The 16,964-nt window shown below is 46.0% G+C and overlaps 1 protein-coding gene and 1 long non-coding RNA gene across 9 annotated transcripts in view; one reads left to right on the top strand and one right to left on the bottom strand.

Moving 5' to 3' along the window:
* Nucleotides 1-16,964, top strand: part of LOC112573681 (cAMP-specific 3',5'-cyclic phosphodiesterase 4C-like) — a 308,076-nt gene that overhangs the window by 198,298 nt on the left and 92,814 nt on the right. For 6 of the 8 annotated variants that reach the window (XM_025254256.1, XM_025254261.1, XM_025254257.1 and 3 more), the window contains one exon: nt 6,948-7,132. In XM_025254256.1, the coding sequence (XP_025110041.1) occupies nt 7,116-7,132 (17 nt within the window). In that variant the 5' untranslated portion in view covers nt 6,948-7,115. Of the gene's footprint in view, nt 1-691; nt 4,219-6,947; nt 7,133-11,284; nt 11,399-16,964 lie in introns of those variants that run through there. The other 2 variants (XM_025254258.1, XM_025254254.1) reach the window with 2 other exon arrangements.
* Nucleotides 7,152-11,181, bottom strand: LOC112573683. The gene is made up of 3 exons (XR_003101272.1): nt 10,466-11,181; nt 8,760-8,876; nt 7,152-7,442 (listed from the first exon to the last, which is right to left on the bottom strand). It is a non-coding gene; the product is annotated as an uncharacterized LOC112573683 (long non-coding RNA).

Consider the following 16,964-nt stretch of genomic DNA (forward strand, 5'->3'; position numbering starts at 1 on the left):
CCTGTGTTTGCGCACAAAGTGCTCGCATCTCGAGTTACGAGGCAGCCAGTTCGCTGTAGGTACGCAAGACAAACACGCTGGTGACGCTTCGTTATATCGACTGAGTGGCGGAAACGAGGCGGAACTTTGAGTCGAACTTTGTCTTGTTTGTGTATGTCTGCTTCCGCTTAGAGGAGTGCCGTAGTTTGCGATGTCAGGCAGCGGCAGAGCGAGAGAGAGAGAAGGTGGGGAGCCAGTGTCGTGACGGAACGACAGCAGCTTGCACCGGAAGTGCCATCCCCGCGACAGAGGGACCTGCAGCTGGAGATCCTGTTCTTGTAATTATTATTATTAATTAAGACAGGTTCAACAGTAAAGTAGTTCCTGCGAATGATTTCACGTGTAATACTAAGAGCTACGTGATGGTAGCCATAACTTTTTTTAAAAAGACATTTCTTAACATTTGTCATAACTGGCACTCCTTAATTACAAACGCTCCATTTTTTAATGACACTGAGAAGTCACATCATTTATGTCACTGAATCACAAAGATCACGTTGCTGACATCTTGGGATACGTCACGCGTGCAGGCAACACAGGAACAGCCAGTGAGCGTCACCTTCACTTCTTGTCCTGAGTGTGTCATTTCTGTCAACGTCCGCGCCACGTAGAGTGTGTCAAAAACAGAAAAGGAAAAAAAAAAAAAGCCGTGGAATAGCCTTGCGCAGAGGTCTTGTGTTTCTCACGGCCGCACGCCATTGTACGGGTACCTAGCACCCGTTGATCTTTTACTGACGCCGCCTTTCGCCCTCGCAACTCTCGTCAGAAGCAGTTTAAACAGATCGCGAAACGGACGAACGAGTTGCACAGGACCCGGATGTGGTAGCAAGTAGTGACGTGCCAACGATCGTGTTTGCTGTGTCACAGGGTGAAAACTCACCCGCGAGAGGACGCCACGCGACAGCACACAGAGAGAAACGAAAGTGACATAAAACAGATTGTAGCAAGAGTCAAGAGGACGAGTGAAGTGTGGATTGAGTAGCAGGACAGAGTGATGGACGAGACCTGACGACAATAATGGCTTCTAGAGATGGATGAGGGAAAAGGTGGAGATTGTCCGGCACCACCTTCATGGTTTTGCAAGGGCACAAGAAACAGAGAGTGAAGGGAAAAGGAAGACAGGAAAGAAGCAAAGATGAGTGAAGGCAGTCGGTTCAAAGTCGATTGCCGTTAGGGAACTCGCTACAAGAAGAAATAAGAAAAAAGTACAAATGATATGTCGAGTTCTCGAAGTACAGTTGGCATTCGTGGCACTGAAGTCGATAACGTTGGCGAGAAGAGCGGGTGGATTGTCTTCATAGCGGGGACCGATTGTGTGCACCCGGCCGACACTGAGCGCGTCACACTTGGTAAGACGAGACTTGCGAGTGAGAAGAGAAGAACGAAGGGAGGCAACTCCAAGTGAGTGAGAGAGAGACCAGCACATCTGCTGAGAGTAAGGACAATTTGCATAGAGAAGTCTTTAGTCAAGGAAACGGAGAGATCATCGCTCCTACTCCGTGGGCATCGACTTGCCTCTCGAGCTGACCCACGACGACGATGACCTCCGTGATTCCAGCCTCGCGAGCGACGGAAGCTTTGAACGATCTGCGGAGCTAGCTCCACCTGACGTTGTCTGACGTGATCACGTGTGTGTGTGTCACCTGCTGCGAAGGAGCGTATGGTGCAACGGTGCCTCGGTGCAGCAGGGCTCCCCGCATCACGTATGACGTCACATGTGACGTCATTTATTATCTCAGCCTGCCTCTGCACCAGCAGCACGCGGGAGAAACTGTGCCCTCGGAACATGAATGCGCGCACTCCTGCCATTCCTGTCGAAGTGGCAACAGATGTTGGACAGACGACCATCGCGTGTTGCGAAAGACGTTGCAGGGGGAAGAACATCGGCGCTGGACTCGTCAGTCGACGGTTGGTGGTGTGCGTTCATTAGCCTTCCTCCTCCCCACTGAACAAGCACAGACTACATGCGAGTGGGATGATGATCGAACACTTTCCACCACCCAGCTGTCGTGTGGGTGAGCAGCGTGGGTGAAACATAAACCCGGGTACCGACAGCTTCACGTGTCAGCTGCCGGCAATACAAAGACATAAAAAGGACACGTTGCCTGACACAACCGTTATCGGTCCTTAGTTCACATCCATTAGCGCTAACATCGCGTCAGTTATTGTTGTCATCGCGACATCCCCCCTGTCGGATTATTACAGACTGTGTAATCTTCGTACACTTTGCCCGGAGGGTCCGCGTCGGAACTTGGCGTCGACGGCTGCGGAGGGAGCGGGGATGAAGTGAAGCCTGGATGGTGTTATTTATGTCAGTGCCTGAAGGTACTAAGGTCGTCGGCTGACTCAACATCCTGGCTGCTGTTTTGGTACCCGACTGTTGACGATGAGCCGCAGATGCGACGCTAACACAATTCGCCTCCAGACCTGACGAGACCTTACGATCCATCCTGCAGCCTGACGGTGGCGCTCGCCTTTCCTCCCTTCGATCATTCGTGGACGTCGTCTGCGTCTTTCAGGATGTGTAATCGGATTGCGTCGAGGGTTTGACTTCAAAAAGAGAAGATTTATTGACTGAGTAGCAAGCAATGTACTTGTAACGGCAGGAACAGTCGTTTTTTGAAAAAATAATTCTACTTCTGGAACAGAAACGGTTATCAAGTGCAGTGTCGAACCGTCTGTATATATTTTGTACTCATCGCTTGTCAGCTTGTAGACGAGAGTGAAGCTTGAGAACTGTTGTTTTGTGTTATCATGATGCTCCTCGACACTTTCTTCCTTTCATCATGTCTCTCCTGCACTGATGACTGAAGATCTTCATCGTCGCGTTGGTTGTAAACCTCGGAAGTCAGTAACCTTCACTCCATCTTGTGACCTTTTTTTCCTGAACCCCCAAGCAGTTTGTTTTCGCCGTTTTCCACTCTGTGTTGTGACACACTTATGTCAGCATACAAACTCAACCCCCGTTACTTATCTGATCACCATCCTGGAGTTTATCCAAGGTGGGTTTTTTTTTTATTAACCTTCCCACCCCCACTTGAGGAGAATATGGTGGTTATCTTTCTTCGCGGAAGACTTTCACCTTCTTTGACCTATTACATCAGGAGAGAGGAGCGAACGCATGCCTACAAAGTGATGCAGTCAGCTGTCGAAGGATATATAATGTGAGGAGAGTGAGAGATTCTACAGTCGCTTCTCGACTTTCCGCCGTTAAACCGACGTGTCCGACTTTTCTAAACCCTCGACCAGGAATGAGATGGGCGGGGCCAGGATTTGTTGACGTTTAGTCGCGTTGTGCCAGCATCTCACTGAGACTGAAAAGACGAAGGAAAAAGAAATAATTTCGAAAGGACAAGAATTAGTTACAAGAGGAACAAAATATTAACGCGCTTTTCCTCCATTGCTGGACTTGTTCGCTTGGTTTGGCACGAAGGGTCATCAGAGGACATTGAAGAGGTGACACAGATTTTACCTCCCATTACGTCACAGTTTAACCGACCAGACAATGTCCTTCACCTTTGTCGAGGGGCGTTAAGTACGTGTCAACAGATAAGCGTCATCAGTGTCGCGGACGCCAACCACTTCCGTGTCGCGGTGACCTGTGTCAGAGGTCGCGTCCTCGTGTGGGAGGAATTTTGAGTCATATAACTCATAGACAGGTGTGTGGGTGCGTGGGTTGAGTAAAAAAAAAACACGTCACTGATTAACAGCAGAAAGAAGTGCATCGTTATCCCGGACGCGACCTGAACTGTTTGATTTCACGTCCACGATGGAGGGTTTGGCGCGTGCAAGCAGCTTGAAGCAGCGAAGGGTGATGCGCGTGCAGCGCTTCGTGCAGCGGGAGGAGAACGTGCACGTGCTGCAGGGAGCCTCCGAGGACAGTGTCGTAACCTCCGCCACCCCCGGGGTGGAGAGCGGCCAGTGTCAAGGCCTCAGCCTGCAAGCAGTCTCCGTGACACGTCATCGGTCCTTGTCCAGCTCCATCATGGAGGTTCGCAGCGACAGCTCCGGGTCTTCCACCACCACGACCACCACAGCCGTCTGCAGGAGCAGCCCAGTGTCCCCACTGCCGCCAGTGTCGCCACCTGCTGCAGGCGCCTTCCGACGGGTGCACCGACCCTCGTTCCTGGGTGGATTGAGCCGAGCGAGGTCTTTCAGGCGTGAGAGGGAAATGGCGGGGTAACGGAGTTCAGTTTCTGTCATCTGTCAACTCTGTCCGTCCTATGTCCTTCTCTCTCTCACACACACATTTTTTCTCTCTCTCTGTCTCACAAACATTATCTCACGCACATACATTCTCTCTCTCTCTCTGTACGTGTGCAATCATCGTTACACCCGCATGTCTTGTAGAAATGGTGAAAGTATCACTGTGCAGAATACATGTCTATAGAATACATAGCGGGTGGATGATGTGTATGCAGACCGAATGTTTTCTGACTGTCTCGCGTTCCATACCCAAAGAATAATTTCTCGTCTTGGCTTGCTGATTATCTGGTTGATTGGTTAATTTCCCTCAAAGAAAATATAAATTGCTTTCGTTGCTCTAAGACAAGAAAACGAGCAATTGTGAGGAGAATAAGTTGGGAACCGGTTCTGGTTCTTGAAATAAACGGGAAAAATTCCAGTGTGTGACCATTGCTGCTCATTGTTGCGCTTTTTGCCATTTCTGGAAACGTGTCTGTTGAGGATTACTGCCACTCTGATTGGATGCTCAACATTTTTAGTGGCTAAGGAACAAATTCTGAAGATAGGGAGGGAGAGGCTGGCTGCTGGACTAGAGGGCAAAAGTTTAAAATATCTAACCCTCACCCCACCTCCCGCAATTATCATTCCCTCCAGGGCAGAGGATTTTTCATAAATTCGATGTCGACTCTTGCACAGCTACACCATTTTTGTTGGCTGTCTGCCTTCTTGAAACCCGGAGAAGAATTAAAGAAAGGATGGATTGTCGTAAAAAAATAGACAGACGAACAAAGACTAATAGACGAGCACAGAGAATGTCTAGGAGAGGAAGGAGAAGCTAAGGTGATATATTCCTCCACGTGAGCGGACAGCATCTCAGACATTTTGGAGTAAACAGTCAGTCTCACGCCTTAAGTTTACATAAATACAATCATCTATGGGTCTGATTATTTTAATTGTGTTCTATTTTTAGCCGTGATGCTCGTGTCGATGGCTTGTCAACATGTGTTTGCGCCATGTCCTGCTGTCGGGCAGAGAAGTGGTGTGGTAGAGTTGGGGGGTAGGGATGTTGAAACAGTCACATCCCCCTCGTTCTTGTCGCGTGTGCAGTAGCGAAAATCGTTTAAACATTGTTTGCACTTGTTACGTACAGCGCCATTGATTGGTGTCCGCCAGCGACCCTCCCTCCTCTCGCAGGTCTCCGCACGCACGGTGCTGCACTGCGATCGAACTCACCTGCAGACATGATGTTTGATTGACGTCACCTGTCATTTGTCTCTGCAATACTCAGCTCTCTCTCTCTCTCACACACACACACACGCATGTACGCACGCGCGCATATTCACGTTCGGGAAGGCGACCCGTTGTCACCAATACAGTGAAGGCTGGATGTCCTGGGTTCAGCTCTCGTCTCTGGCACTCTGTTCTTTCTCTGCATGTGGTATCTGTTTACAGGGCTGGCTGCTTGCCGTGACTTAGGCTTAGTTGCTGGATAGGCGTAAAACACAATTCCCTCCACCCCAACTCACCAAATTTGGGGAAGTTGAGAGAGACTGTTTAGCAATGTGATTCATCAAACAATAAACATGCGATATCAAAATAACTTACTGGAAATCGCGCTGAATAATTCCGAACATATTCTGTGATTTTCTTCAGTTCAAAAATGAAAATTATTTTCAATATGTGGTCCATTCCTTCGCTAAAAGTTACAGCGGGGGTCTGAGTGTATATTCTTTAGATTCTACCATCTTTAATAAATTAAAAATAAGTTCTAGAAAACCGGTGTGAACAAAATCTCAAGATGGAATGTAAGCAGTGTAATAACCACCTGAGAACAATCAACATTCTCTTTTAATTAGTTTGCATTCCAAACATCTGAAAAAATTATTTGTTTTCTTTCTTTTGTTCTTTATTTTCCTCTCAGTCTAAATGTCATGCCTTCATTATACCATTACATCAGTACATCAATTATGACATCAGTGTACTAGTACATTAATTTACCTCATGTTTACCCCAGATCTTGCACCAACTGTTCATTATTTGTTTCACATCTTCCCCTCATCTGTCTCCGGCGTAAAACATTAAATCCAACCCTCACCCCCTCTGTCGGTCCTTTATAAGACGAGAATTTGTATTTGTTAATACTCGCGAAAAAACAATGCAAACTAGAATCTGATTGGGTCCGTGTCAGATGTCGATCTCACGTGGTTCAAATTAATGAGTCGGATGGTCAGAAACTAGTTTGAATGTAGCTCATGGACTTTCTCTCTTAGAGTCCTTAGAAATCGTCTGCAAGGAAGTATGATACAGTTTCGATCGAAATTAATTTCTGCGTCAGATGCTAGGTCTGTGCTTCACCGTCTGTTTATTCCACAGTCCGACAGCGGCTCTAGGTGATCCGTTGCACGACTTAGTATGAGAGAAGCTTAGGTAGTCGCACCACTCTCTCCTTACTGACATCCACAAAGGTTTTGTGGCATCAAGCATTGTTCCTGATGTACTCAGAGGTTCCTCAACCCAGCTTGCACGCTTGGGTGAACAAAACACACGCAGTGCTGTCATCACACGCCCCGCTGAACAATAATTATTTTTCCTCTTTCAGCGTTGCAGACGACAGGTTTACTGATTTACTCTAGAATGAACTTCTCATTATCACTCCTCCATTGATTAATCTTGCAAATAATTATATCATACATAATATTAATTTAGAGTGCTTTTTTTTGCAGCTTTGATGTTGAAAATGGCGGCGGACCTGGTCGAAGTCCACTGGAAGGCAGCAGCCCATCTTCTGGACTCATCCTCCAGAACCTCCCCAGCGCCGGGAGTCGTTCCTGTATCGGTCTGACAGTGACTACGAACTCTCGCCCAAGTCCGGGGTTTCTCGCCACTCATCCATGCAGAGCGAAGCACAGTAAGTCCTGGCTTCTCCAGCGGAATTATTTTTCCCCAAGATGAATGAGGGTTCAGAAAATCTCAGGTAATCCAAACACACCGGTGCCCATAATCTAGACAGTGGTCAGGACAAACTTCTCTAACTTCCGTCGATGTTTGTCAAACTGCTGTTCAGCTGACTGAGAGTCTTTGCCATTGTTTCTCTTGGGGAAAATAATTTTCTACCCTCCCATCACCACATTTTCTGGTCAGAGGTTACAGTTGTTTTTTTTTCCCCGTTTTCTTCAAACGAAATTGTGGAAGTAGATTTCTCCATGTCTTTACTCTTACTGAAAAAAAAACAGGACGAAGAAGCGGATAAATAAGTTACCTGCGTGTTTGATGTATTACAAGCTTATTTGCTGTAGCAGCATTTATTTTGTGAAAAATAGCATGCAGTAATGATAGAGTAGGGAAAAAACAGTGAGCAGCTGGTGGCTGTCCAGACCAGTTTACCATGAAATAATCATTTTGTCAAGTTCTATCACAAGTATCAAAGCTCAGTTAAAAGACAGTTTAAGGAATGAGAACATGCTTTCACAGTTTGGCCTAAGTTCTTTTCTTCAGAGACGCAAATATATTTATTATAATAAAATTGTAAGAAACCGCTACCATTCTCAAGTAGGTGTAGGCTGGCAAGACAAGGGAGGCAATCGGCATGTAACCAAGTATAATGACTTCCCCTGTGTTAGCTGCTGTATTTAGTTCTTGAGAACAATTTGAACGTGTTCCATGCAGTCGTTTCCTTAAACTGTGTGGTAGTAAATTTCGTAGTTAATTTTATGCTTGAAATTTAAGTGTATTCATTAATTTACGAGGTTCAATAATACCAAAACCCACAATTACAGACTAAAAATAGGATGTTTTTTCCTTTTTTTTTTTTTTAATTAAACCAGTTTTCATTAAGCTGCTCCTGTGCATGCCTGAAACAACGTTTGATAAATTGTTCACAAAATCCCAGCTGCCAGTTTTGTGACTGATTACTAAATTATATAACTATTATATATGATACATTTTCTTCGACCTTCATCATCAAAGGTTGAAGAATTTAAATTTTAAAAAAACACTGGAAAGACAACCCATTTAACTTAGCTTCATTAGTAATGCAGGATTCACAAAGAAGAGCCATATGAGCCACAAAAAATGCAGCAATAAAATCTTAAATCCCAGAGAGAAATCACGAACCTTAATTAAATATAAGTAGAATGTTGCAGTCATGCTTTGTACTAAACATCTCATTATAAAATAGGGTCAAAAATATTCAGTGCCTGAAATCAGTGAAGGGGTTTGATATGTATGCAACATGTGTTTTGAAGCGTTATGAATTATTGGCCATTGGTGCAAGTATATAGCTTTTTGGTGGCTGTCAAGTGGTTAGTTCAAAAGTCAATTGGTGACCACCTAAAAGAAAATTGTACTCAGACGTGTTAGGCATATGAGCTGAACAGCAGATGTCTTCACACTTCTGATGTATGCATATGTGCATGTACCTGCAAGTCTCAACTTTCTGTGCAAGTGACATTCATCCAGTTTATCATAAGGCATCCTGTTCTTTGCACTTATCCAATAACTCCACAGCAGGCAGCCAATGCTGTCTGATTTCCTACCTGCATGTTTGAGAATCAGTCAAGGTGTGCAGGCCAGGAAAGACAGGATGATTCAGTGACACTCGTCTTATCTTCACCACCACAACACAGAGTGGTGCACTGCATTCCCAGCTCCTACTGTGTGAAGTCAACAACAGGGAATTGACAGCAAAAGGAACACATCCTAATGTTCATGGCATCTAATCAACTCTAATACATGTGCTTCTGTGAAAGAGAGACATGAAAATAAAAAAGAAAATGAGAACATGGCTGTTGAATCAATGGATACAATTCATCTGCAAGACCATGCATACAAGGCAAAGAGGAAGAGATGGGAAGGATAAGGACAGCTCTTCACTGCAAATATAATATGGTGAGTGCTTCTTTTATTTTTAATTTTGCTCAATAGTACTGTACATCTCAAAAAAGATTTTCTGGTTTATATGAAAATAATGTTCAAGGAAACCTAAGTAGGATTCAAATGAACCCTATTACCAAAACAGACAAAAAAAATAAAGATATGAGATATTGCCAGACTAATGCAAACACTAACATTTTATTTTCTTTTAAAAAAATAAAATCCACTTCTGAAAACTGTATATGATTTTATTTTTTTTTTTTAAAGATGAAGTGCTATCAAAATATAGTGATAGTTCATTTTTAGAGCATGTACGTGTTTTCCACATTTCTTCTACCTCATTGTCTTGTTCCTCTTCACCAGTTATTAAATATGCTACATGTTTGTGAGTGCGTGCGTGTTTTTGTGTGTCTTTACATTAAAGCGCGTCTATTATATTTTTACGCAAAGTGGGCGAGATGTTATAAGGAGACAAACGCTGTTAGTTGGCTTACTATTGCTGTCCAGAGTAGCTTCCCTTTAACATACAAGCCAGGCTTAGGTACGCGGCCTCGAGTAATAGTTTCAGCAGTCTCATCCGAGCGCGATGGCGCACAAAAACCGCTTCTGTACTCACGTGATGTGGCTTATTTTAGCTCAGTCGACCCAGTTATGGAACGGGTGTCTGACTCTGTAGAGGATGAGGAAAGATGAGGCGGCGAAGGTAGAACAAAGGGGTAGAAATAACCCTTATAACAATTGACCCAGGTGAGTAAGGGCACGAAAATTTCATTTTCTTAGTTCACTTAGTAATTTACTGATCAAACATTTTAAAGGATTTTATACTGCTGAAAGACGGTGGTGTCAGTGCTTATACATGTTGACTGAAGTGTTAGAGATGTCCAAAAACGGTGCCAATCGTTAGAAAACTGACAGGAATGACAACAGTTATAGAGACTGACACTAGTTTCATTGGTTACAAATACTGACAGAAGTGGCAGGGACTAAGGGTGAAATTAAATGTGCTTTTGTTTGTATGTCAGAGAGAGAGAGAGAGAGCGTACTTGTCGTGACACATGCACATACATCAGTTAGGACAGTGTGCTTGGCGGTTAAATTTAGAAGAACGAAAGTGAATTTTGTTTTAAACCGATTACAGAGGAAGTCCAGATATCAGAACACATTTTGTCAGAACATCTCTTGCAACTCTTTCAGACTCGCAGTCTGGGCTGGTAGATGTTGGCATAGTGACAAGAAAACAAAACACAAATGTCTATCATACCTCTTGTACCTACATTTCACAAGCGGTGTGGCGAATTGTTTTGACGACATGCGTGTCATTGCGAGATGGCAGATAAGCATCACGGGGCACCTTCCCAAAACATATTACCTGTCAGTGGAAATCCTTGGAAATCCTGCAGGAGCGATAGGAAGAGTTTTTTTTTTATCCTCCAGTTTTGTTTGTTTATTTTAATCTGTTCTTCTTGCTGCTCGACGCTGTAGATGTGTGTCGAGTACATTCGCTCAACCTTGTGCGCCGTTTGATAAACAGTTGATGTGACGAAAGTTTGGTCCCTCGAACTTTTCCAGTTCACAGCTTGTGCCAAGATTTGTATCTAAACCATCGCTGTACTGAAACGGTGTCCTGGAAAGTCCTGTCACAACAAAGCTTTTTAAGGTGATGTGAGTACGAATTGCAACCCCGAATCAACTTATATATCCATTTTATCAGCTGATTTTTTTTTCCCTTGTGACAGAAATAAAAAAAAAAATCCGCTGGAGGTATCGCCGTGCGTCGGTCGGGCGCGCAGAAACGAACCGCAAACTAAGCCACGAAGTTATCGCTCTCGCTCCGAGCAAAGTAGCACTCGTGCAGCTGGCAGAGATGACAAAAATTGCAACCCAGCACGTATTGCAGCTTCTGTTATGTGCAAAGTAAACAAAGATTGGAGCCTCCTGTGGGCACTTCACGTTGCAGCAGAAGTGGGTTGTGTCAACGACAGGAGCTTGTGTCGTCGCTGATATCGCGAACAAAGGTTTTGCCCTCGTTAGGGGCGCAACGTGAGTCATTATTAACCAACATTGTGTGGAGTAGGGGCTGGCAGTCGACTGAACACAGGCTGAGGTCGACTCGGGGGGGAGGATGTGGGAGGGTGGGGATGGAGCTTGGTCCCGCGCGCAGTGCGTTAACGCGTGTGGGAGCGTGCGGCGCCGTGACGTAGAGCGGGAGGTGCACTTTGGGGAGTCCGACATAACGGCCACTGTGCAGCTGTGAGGCTTTGGACTCGTTTTGTGTTCCTAACGGTGGTCAGCGACGTCACGTGTGAGTAGAACTTTCCTCTTAACTTTCACAACTAGTTCTCGTGGGTTTCCAGTAGTTGAAAGATTTAGTGCAAGACGCAGAATGTTTGAGGGAGGAGAAAGAGAAGAAAACAGTTTCGCTTTCGTTGCCTGCCGTGGTGAGTCTTTCGTAGTAAAGTTGTAGGGGGAAGTTTTTAATGAGCTGATTAATTAGCTGAATCATGATACGGTGGCAAGAGACGGAACACAAATACCAAAAAAAAACTTTTGATAAAAAAAAATTAATTGATAGTGACTAACAAGCACTCCGCCGTTGGTTACCCGTGCCGAGGTCAGTGGAGCATACTGAAGAGCAGGCTTTACTTGTTTCACTCCCTCCGGCCTCGATACACTGATACACTTCCCCTAAAAACCTTCAGCCCTCCGTGCACAAGAAACAAATAGGTTGGATACGTGCTGTTGAGTAGTTTTTATCGCTAGACATCTCTATGGGGACCGCCAGCCCCCAGTCACTGCTTGGTGAATGTGTGGCGGCTGTTCGACAAAATCTCGGTCGCCTGTCTGTTCCACTTGAGTGATCTTGCGTTCCTTCGAGACGAGACGACAGTATGGAACAGCCAGACACCTGACAGAGGTAGCACCTCCAATCACAGACTTCCCATTCGCCTGGAGTTTGGGTCTGAAGATGTTGGTCAGTTTGGGTCAGTCATGGAATGGGTTGAATGGTCAGTGTCTTGACTCCATCATCAGCCGCGAAAGGGGCAGTTGATACAGGCGGGGGGAGAGGGTGGATGATGTAATTTCTAGCTACATACAGTTCGTGGTGTAATCTGTGGCTAGTCAGTGGCCTAGTCAGGTGTCTATAGTTTTCTACAGGTAATCTATTACCTGTACAGTGATATAAAACTAATAACATCAATCATTATCTTCAACTAGCATTACCAGACAATCTGTATAACAATATTCGCTATTCGGGACATAGTCTGCAGATAGAAGCTGCAGCCATCTAAACTATAGCTGGCGATGACAACCTGTAGCTAACCGTGACGGATACCATCATCACCTGGTCTTGACTGATGTAATCTCACAATGTCTAGCTCCTAGTTCAGGTAGTAAACACATCAATGCAGTTGTCTGCAGGCTTTATGGTTAGATTGATTAAATAGGACCTTCAGCAAACTTTGATGGGAAATGAACACCGTCAGCTCGTGTTACTGGGAGCAGATCGTGTATTTTGTACTAGGGGGGTCCCTTCCCCCACTCATACAACTGAGTTGACCAGATGTAGGTTGTTATCTTAGGTACACACACATTGTTTGGTGGGCGACTAGATGTAGGTTATGTTCTAGGTATGTGCTGTTGCATTGCATAAATGAGGGTGGAGGGGAGGTTAAATAAGTGCGGAGGACATCATTCAGCAACCGCCAAAGCGTGGGCCAAAGTTTACATGTGAGAAATGGGTTAGCTCACTCACCCATAATGGAAACCTCTTGATGAACTGCCTCTACCTCCCACTCCATCTTTTCTTCCGCTCTGCCCCATCTCGCCTGCTTTTACATTCTAGTCGTCTCTCTTTGAAATCGCGTGGGCACATGATTGGAAGCTGGTGAAAATAGACAGGAAATCTCTCTCTCTGTGTGTTTCCTGGGCTGCTTCCGGTTGTCCAGAATCCTTGGGCCTGTATGGAAAAGGAAACATGCTTGGCATCCAGTATCACTGGATTACTTTTCTTGCCATGTTCCTGAACGATGTTTGCAAATATACGCTGGTTGTGCAGCAAGGAAGTGCACGTGCACTCCTGTATATTCTATTGTGTCTTCCTGCATGCATGCTCGCGAGCGAACGTTTTCATCAAACTGTCCTCGAGGGCAGCAACGGCTGATTCGCTTCCTGCCTGTCCATTCTGCAATCATGAATGTGTCTGGTGTGGAGGTTAAGAGCTCATTGTTACGCGCTTGCGGAAGAGGCCGTGTAAGAACTGTATTGCGACTGATTACTAAATAATAACCGGGCCTTGCAGATGACATCAGACTTCCGGTAGGCAGGAAATCGGCATTTGGCCATGCATAACGCGATAATAATTATACGGCTCGTTTTTCTCTTATTTACTACGCCTTCTTTTTTTCTTTTCATTTCTTCTCATTTCTTCTTCATTTCTCTTTTTTTTTCTCCTCCTCTTCTCTTTTTTCTGCGTCTCACTCTTCTTCGTGGTTGAATCTCCTGAAGGACGTCAATATTTTCCCTCATTTGTCTTCACATATGGAGGCGATCCCTTGATTTATTGCCAAACTGTCGAGCACTGATTAAGGTTCAGGGATGGGTTGGAGAGAGATCACTTAAAAATTTTCTTTAACTAATGAAATAAATAAGGTGACTGGATAGAGCGTGGCTCGAGGTGGCTGTGGACAGCAAGTCTGAACTTTACCTTTTGCGTCCTCCCTGCCCACCCGACCCCTTCTCATGTACCCCGTGTGCAACATCTGCCATAATGCATCACGATGAGCAGTGTCTGTGCTTCTCTCACTCGCTTTAACGTCCCAGCTGTTTAGTGTTGGTTTCAAAAAATCGATTGTGCGCATGCGCGTGGGCCTACTTCCGGTGCTGACCGCAAGCCCCGTTCGAGTAAACACTCTTCGTTTGAAAGCGTTCGACAGGAACGGCAGCCGATCGACCCGCGGTTATGTGATAAATCAGCGCCACGTGATCGCTATAAATACGATACACCCAAAAATAGTAGAACTAATCTATGATCAGACAAAGGACAATGGTGACGTCATCAAGACCGTGGGATATTCAGTTGATCGGGGTGAGAGCGTACTCAAGATATAACATGAGACCTTGCTAGTACAAGGTGGCTCCACCCAGTCCTGGCAGTCCAGGAACATGGTTAGAAGCCGAGCTGGCACTCAGTGAGGTGTGTTTACTTCTCCTCACTGTCGAGTGCTGTTCATGACAGAGGAACGTTGGGCGAGCTGTCTTGTGGAAGTGGCCGGCTGTCAGTCTGGATGTATATCTCGGTGCAATCAGAAGTTTGCGAGCTCTGGAAAAGTCTGCGCCACACACGGATCAGGTTTTCTGTTTAGGAGAACCGACTCCCATGCTGCAACGTTCACGTCACCCTAAAGGTTTCAGCGGGTATTTGTGGGTTACTGACACTTCATCCCACCCCACCCCTTCCCTCACCACCCCACCCGCTAACACCACGAACCAGCAAACGCGGGAGCAGATCTTTTGGCATTGGCATAAAGCTAGTTCCCACAGTCCGACAAGTCGTGCGAAACACTTTATCTTGGAGACAGTCTTTCCGTCCTCGGTGAAAATCTGTTTTTTAATTTTTTTTATTTTTTATTTTCTCTTTCTCCAAAAGGGAAACGACGTGCATCCATGGTGTGTTCGGTATGTGGGCCATAAATCTTCGTTGCAGACTGTTTCCACTCTTTTCTACGTTGTTCTCTTTTTCTTCTGCGCCATAAATCGGAGGCTGTGTGACGGCAGCTTTAGGTATTTCGTCCGTTGGACTAAGGCCACAGCAAGAAGGCGTGACGAAAACATGGTCCGGATCGTTAGCAAGTCAGCCATGACAAATTACCCCTAAATATAAAACAGTTTAAGATTCCAGACAGCGAAAGGGAAATCCATGTAGAAACTTGATGTAGGTATCGTCCTTAAACAATTAAAAAAACAAATTTCCATGTCATCAGCCCCTACTCCGCGTCTGTAGCATGCTGTAGTTCCAGCAATGACGGTAAACGGTTTGGAAACTCACTGACACCGCTACATTTCTCGCTAGAGTTCTCGCAGCACGCGCTTCTTCGAGATTTCTTCGCCCTTTCTTCGAGGCAAAAGCCACTCATGCGCAGTAGCTCAGAAGGGCGCCGGCTGTTATAAGCGTCGATGATAAACGTTAGAAGCGGCCGGGGAGTAGCAAGTGTTTCATCAGTGACGTCATAATGGTGTCATTTTTTGATCCCCCGCGGCTTGATGCACAGTTCGCGATCACTCTCGTCGTGCTCCCCTGCCCTCTGACCTTACAGCTGACGTCACCGCCACCTACCGCTGCAGACGCCCCATTCTCGTGCTCACGAGCACAGCTATGGGAATAGGAAATGGGAGGAAAGGGAGAGGGGATGGCAAGACCTGAAAGCTGATGTCTGCCACAGCATGCGATCCCTCGATACAATTAACTCCACGAGGCTTCGATAACATCTGTCTGGGTATTGTCATGGGCAGGTAATCCTGCAATTAGGAGGCGAGGTGGGGCGGGAGAATGAAGGAGTAGGGGAGAGAATAATGTATGCGTTTGTCAAATATCTCACTGTCTGTGCGTTTGTCTGATCGGAGATTTGGTAACATGAACACACACGTGCACGCAGGTGTGGGTGTCCTATCTACAGAAGTGTTTGTGGGTCAAGACGATCGTCATGATCGTCAGTGTAGGGGGGACAAATGGTGTTATCGCTCTAATACCGAACCGTTACCCCACCGCCGTCCCATCGATCCCCCGGTACTGTTTCCACAGGTGAGGGCGGCTAGGCGTCAGGTGCTGCATGACGTCACCAGAGGTAAGCCGTGGACAAACTTGCGACGATCAGCTCGCGTGAATGAAGTGGATTACAAGTGGCTGTTGGTCGGCCTGCGTGTCGGTGTGTGTGTGTTATTAACAACCGTGACGTCACAACCGAGTGTTTATGTGTGTGTTCATGCGCTTGTGAGTGTGGTGAGCGTGTGGTTGAGTTTTGTACGTGTGCGTGTAGTGTGCGTGAGTATGCATGATTTGTGCATGTGTGTTTGTATATATATAGCATCGCTTATTTTAAAGGAACTGTCATCATTAACAGACTCGTTTAACGTTTAAATTAATTAACTCGTTTAAACTAATTGGTTGTCATCTGATGAAGGCCCTGCGTCTGAGCTAATGAATTAACGTTCAAGCTCATAGAAGCCTGTGAACTTGGTGCAACCATGCGTGTCCTGATGAAACAAGGATCTGTCAGTCTCAACAGCGACAGACTCCCCCGCTCGGCATGTCAACGGTCGTCCTGGGTCACTGCGTAGGTCAAGGGTCGGCAGTAGTTGTGTGAACAACTGACCCTGATCGACCCTCGTGGCTTCGTCAGACTGTTGACTTGCTGCGAGGTGATGATGCATGAGGCTGTGCTGTTCTTCCTCGCTTCACTGGACTTTCTTGTATGGCTGAAAGAAATCGTGTAAGATATGAAGAGAGAGAGAGAAAAAAAAAGACTGCCACCCAACAACCCTCCCACCCATCCGTCTATCCATCCACCCGTCCACCCATCCACCCATCCCGGCCACATGCAGGACCGCACGTACCACCGCATTCTTCAGAGTCCAAAGAACATCCTTGACCTCACACTGGAGGCAGTGTTGCGTGCCCCGAACTTGACCTGTCCTGACCTTAGGTCAATAGCTCGACGAAAGTACTGAAGTCCGATTTCCTTTGCCTCCTTCATCGCCTTTTTCATCAGATCATTTAAAGTTAAACCTACCCCATGGGTCAGTGACTACTCGATCTGGCGGACGTGAGGACCGTCCACGCCAGGTCAAACACTGGAGGTCAGATGCGCCCC

The sequence above is a fragment of the Pomacea canaliculata genome, linkage group LG10, assembly GCF_003073045.1.
Source record: "Pomacea canaliculata isolate SZHN2017 linkage group LG10, ASM307304v1, whole genome shotgun sequence".
In the NCBI taxonomy this organism is placed as follows: Eukaryota; Metazoa; Mollusca; class Gastropoda; order Architaenioglossa; family Ampullariidae; genus Pomacea; species Pomacea canaliculata.